The 5428-nt window shown below is 43.7% G+C and overlaps 1 protein-coding gene across 1 annotated transcript in view; it reads right to left on the reverse strand.

Annotated features, from left to right (window-relative positions):
* ZNF532 (zinc finger protein 532) overlaps nucleotides 1-5428 on the reverse strand; it is a 112338-nt gene that overhangs the window by 28838 nt on the left and 78072 nt on the right. Inside the window, exon 8 of the mRNA XM_010854828.1 lies at nucleotides 2132-2413. Coding sequence (XP_010853130.1) covers nucleotides 2132-2413 — 282 coding nt within the window. The remainder of the gene's footprint in view (nucleotides 1-2131; nucleotides 2414-5428) is intronic.

Consider the following 5428-nt stretch of genomic DNA (forward strand, 5'->3'; position numbering starts at 1 on the left):
GCAGGTGGAGTGTGGACAAAAAGCGGGGTCCCCGCATCTTCAAAGTGAACCCTGAAACCCTGGAAAGCCAAACATCCCCTCTGCGAGGGGCGGTGGTCCCTCAGCAAAGGTTCCCAGGTTACCTCCTCACCCCATCAGCTTCCTCCAAGCCTTCCCTTCATCTTACATTTTAGACACAGTAACTGTCACACGTGCAAGAGTATTTAGAAGAAAAAAATTCTGAAATGTTCCAAGTTGTTTACAGAAATCTCCAACGTGTAAGAAACGAAGGGTTTGGACTCCCGGATAATTGTTACAGTCTGCTCTTCTTTTAACGTTTATTAAACCCGGCTCAGGTGCCAAGAAGACTTTTCTTAGAATCACCACATCAGGCTCTGAAAGAGCTACCGCTCATGCATTTACATAATTGCTTTATCAAGTACTGCTCATAAGAACCGCCCAGTATTTAGCAGGAATATTCTAAGACGCTTTGGCCCATTAGGGGCATCTAAGGTTGAGACAAGTGAGCCACGCGATACTAAAGCCATTCATATTTTGTAAGTCACCAATTTTTATACGAGGAGATTCTGAATCAAGTGTAGTCAACCAAAGAAAACAAAACACATCTTTCTGCCATTTGTGATCGCTGTGATCAGTGCTCAAGGGCACGTGTACGTGAATGTGAATTCAGGTTCACGTGTGAATGGCAGGAAGGCCAAGCGAGACGGCTTCAGGAGCGCCCCCAACAGCGTAAATGAGACTACAAGGCGATGCTTTTACCTGACCTGTAAACGCCATACAAGCAATCTTTCAAGGATCTGCTGCTGCTGAGTCGCTTCAGTCGTGTCCAACTCTCTGCAACCCCAGAGACGGCAGCCCACCAGGCTTCCCCGTCCCTGGGATTCTCCAGGCAAGAACACTGGAGTGGGTTGCCATCTCCTTCTCCAATGCATGAAAGTGAAAAGTGAAAGGGAAGTCGCTCAGTCGTGTCCGACTCCTAGCGACCCCATGGACTGCAGCCCACCAGGCTCCTCCGTCCATGGGATTTTCCAGGCAAGATGCTGGAGTGGGATGCCATTGCCTTCTCCTTCAAGGATCTGGTATATACTAATTACAATCCCTATGCACTTTTTACACAGGTTCCCCAAGAATAACTATGTGTTTCTTTTTAATATAACTATGGCTTTATTGGCTTAAATTAAAGCAAAAGATGGTTGCTTTAAAAGTATAGAGTATCTGAACTGAAAGTGGGACAAGCCGGCATTAGGTGCCTCAGGACGTGAAATAAAAATACAGCACCCATGATGTATTCCCGTCTAAAAATTCACCCTGAGTCGGATCCAACTCCTAGGTACCACGGGACAAAAAGAAACAAATTAAACAATGTCAAAAGGAAGCAACTACCGGAATCCAGAAACACGGGGGTACAGTCTACAAGACACATAACCTAGCGTTTCCAACAAGTCAACTTTCAAGACTACAATACAGCAGAAGGAAGGCTGAGAGACTAGCAGAGATTTAAGTAACACAGCGACCGAATGCAAGCAGACGCTAGAGATCCTAACTGCAACAAACCGACATCTCGGCTGCTTTTATGAAGTCTAGTAATGTGCATTTAAAAAATCCTTATCAGTTAGAGATGCGAATTTAACTATTTTAAAAAGAAAAAAAAAATACACACACGGAGATTTTTGGAGATTTTGAGTTATAGGAGCTTCTCCTAGACAGTTTAAAGATGAGGTCTCTCTTCTACCACCATATTCAGGAGAGAATCACAGAAGTCATTACAAATGTTACTGATCATTTTCAAAACACCCACGTTCTTTCTCTCCTCCTTTTTCCTTTATCTGCTGCAGAGCTCACCAGGAAATTCAAACGCTTCTGTCAGTTCGGTTCATCATGGTTCTCAGTTTCCGTGGCTATAAACACAACGGCAGTAGATAACTCCCCACTGGCCTTGGGGTCATCAGCAAAAATCACAGAAGGAGATCAGAAGGACTTGGAAAGCCCATTTTATAGACTAAGAAACTGAGGCACAGAGACCATTGAGTGATTTTCGAGGTTACTCCCCTCATTCCCAGCAAAACCAAGCAAGCACCCGCAGCTTGGAACGTCTTCCTTCCACCGACAGAGGCTTTCAGGGGCCACTTACCTTCCCGTGCTCCTTCCTCACGTGGGAAATGTAAACATCTCTCTGCGTGAACAGCCGGCCACACTCCCAGCACGTCCACCCGGGACTGGCCACTTTCTTGGGCTCCAGCGACTTTTTCACAGGTGACGGGGATTTCTTTTCCAACTTCTCTTTCCCGTTCAGGGATCGGGTGTCCTCTTTGTTCTGGTTTGCGGAGTTTTGGGTTGTAGGCTTGATGCTCAAAGGCAAGTTTATACCCAAGTTGGGAGGCCCTTCGATACTTTTCAACGTTCCATGCATAGACTAGGTTGTAAAAAGAGAAGAAAGATCTTTCACAAGCCACACCACTAAAAGAGAGCACAAAGACCATCTTACTACATTACAGACGTTTCAATACGATCTCATATTCATTCAGAGATAGTCCTTAATACAGCAAGAAGAAAACCAAAATACACACTTGAAGAGAAATAAAGGAGCATTCACCTTTTACAGCTGTTGTTAACTAATTAATGTGTTTCTAGTTTCAAATAATTATTAAAGGCTTGTTTGCTTGTGCCATTTTAAAACTCGAAAAGAAAGACCGGTACTGAGGCCAAATCGTCCCTGGCACGGTGTGTCCGCCAGCGTACCAGAGTGAGTCCCCTCTACCCGAGACCACTTCTGAGGCAGAGCGTGTTCCTTCCACGCCTACCTGGAAACGTTCAAACAGGCAGCGATATTTAGGAGCTCAAGCCCCTTCGCTGGCCAACCAGAACAAACACCTGAGGCCAGTGGTTAACAGCAAATCTTTCCCCCACCGAACGCCTTTCACATTCTTGAAACACTTCTTAACAGTCTGGGTTTCTGCTGGGGAGAGTTTTGGTAATTCTAATCTCGCTCCCATCCCAATCCATTCCTTTTTACCGACAATATGCAGCACCCAGACTTGTGAACGATCCACAGCAGCTGCTCAAAAAGCCTGTCCAAACAGCTCGTTTAGGATTATTAACACAAGGGCCTCAACAGCCTCAACATAAACTCTCAGGATTTCAAATTCCTCTGGGGTAAAACTAGTGCGATGTGATCCTGAAGACCAGCTCACTTAGGCTTTTGTTTTGAGCTCTAGATGCCCAGAGTCCACAAAAATAAAGGCAGCAAACGAGTCTGTGCCTCAGTTTATCTTTGGATGGGGCTTCTCTTCTCAGCAGCAGCCTCTGAGCTCTCGAATCTTCAGGAGGACAAGCCCACCCAGCGCACTGGGTCCCAGAGACTCGCACCCCACAGACCTCAGCGCCCCAGTGCTCGGCGTCAGCAGAGGCACCTGTGTTTAAATGGCCCTTTGCAAGACAGAAGCCAAGTTTTTATATTTTTAACCATTTAAAACCCAGAGAAAACCACCCCTGAATCTTCTGATAAAACTTATGAAATAATTTTCTAGGCAAATACATTTCCACTAACTAAAAAGCTGAAGTGAGAGTAAAGTAACAAAGTATTTATTCTAAAGGAGCTTTATTTTGCTTATAGAAACACCAAAAAAGTGGCAAAGAGTTCTGCTGTGACCACACAGCAGCTGAACGTGTGCAAAAATGAGAATTTCTGATTTGCTTGTTTTTACATTTTAAGTAAAAAATAAGATTATTTATTAAAGACGAATGTCTTTTTTTAAATAAAGGAAATACAACTGAATTCTCCTGGAAATGATGATTCCTTAGCTCCTGTACCAATAAATAACCTGAATGCCTGTAACTTCAAAGTTTACTTTAAAGGCAGACGCCGGCATGGAGCACAAGGGCCCCACAGAGTGAACAAATCCACTGTGGCAGAGCAAAGAAATGATACAAACTGGATTAAACTGGGCCAATGGAAATCCACCTCTAAATAAACATGTCTGTAGAAAAACACTGTTTCTGGTCTCCTTTCTCTTAATTCCTTCCACATGAAAACCTGACCAGCACAGACATCAGACAATGTAAGTAACTTCACAAGCTCAGATACATAAACGTAAAAACAGGGCGCCCCGACACTTGTTCTGACCTGGCCCTGAATACACAGCGGCAGGACGGCGCTCTAGAATGTACAGAACATATGTGAAGTAAGAACGTGAGTGAGCATCCCACTGCTTCTGTGCCATGGAGTCTCGTAAAGGTTGAAACGACTAAAAACCATTCTTTCCTCCTGGTGGGCACAGGTTTAACCCCGCTTCTTCAGTCTCTTGTTTCCTGGAACCCTGTATTCCTCCAGATTTGCTATTAACACAGGAAGACCCTAACCATGCCACTTGCAGACGTAACGATGAATTCCAGAAAGCAGATAAAGCCTCTTAAGAAGCACCTTTTCTTTCTCTTCTTTGCACCCCACCCAGCCCTCCTATCGAACATTTAAAATATTTGAATCTAATTCCCAAGTCCCTGTGTTTTTATTTAAGCAGTCTGTAGTTTTTCCTGATCATTCGTTAAATATTTATTGTCAAGGTGATTTTGTAATTTTAGGAAAAACCTTTAAAACCTCTTAAGAGGATCTTACTGTACTTAAAGTGAGAATGACGAAACCCGTCTCCCATGCATTTTATCCTCCCTAGTTCCACCACGCCGTCACTGCCTGCGCCGGGCCTCTGGCGAGTGGCCTCTCGGAGGCTTTGAGTCTGTTTTAACAGGCAGTTACGCTCCGTGAGCTCATACACATTCAACACAGGAACTTTCAAGGATTAACACTGCCATCATTTAACTGACCCGAGGTCAGAATAATTTAGAGATTTGATGTGCTCTTTCAAATGACCTTTTCTGTATAATACATTTAAGAGAAAAACTAAGAGGCTGAGTTCATGGTAATACTGGGTCTGCTGTTTCTGTTTTTAAAAAGGACGTCACTTTAATCTCTGAGAGCTGATGGATATTATCTCCTAATGACACAGGAATAAAATTGCTTAACCTTCTTCCAGTGGACAGCTAAGAGGCTGGTAACTAAGCTGTCCTTAGTGAGCTTAAAAGGCTATCGAGAGATTCAGGTGCCCCTTTGGGGAGAGAGTGGGTCGTCCAGACTGGACACTTATTCACTTCACAGACTGAGCACCCATCAGGCGCCAGATACTGTGCCGTATCCTGGACACCGTCAGTTTACATGGAAACTTGCTTTAAAAACAAAAGAGACTATGAGATTCAGGGGTGTTAATTATAATGCGAACAGAACTGCTCAAGTAATTTCAAGGGGAAAATCTTTATTTTTCCAAACATATCAATATTTATATGAATTAACATAACTCATCAGAGTCCCTATTTCTAAATCCTACCTAACACCAAGTTCTCAAAAAAGTAAACTTCACAGCCATCATTTTCATAGAAG

The sequence above is a fragment of the Bison bison genome, unplaced genomic scaffold (genome assembly GCF_000754665.1).
Source record: "Bison bison bison isolate TAMUID 2011002044 unplaced genomic scaffold, Bison_UMD1.0 scf7180017864349, whole genome shotgun sequence".
NCBI lineage: Eukaryota > Metazoa > Chordata > Mammalia > Artiodactyla > Bovidae > Bison > Bison bison.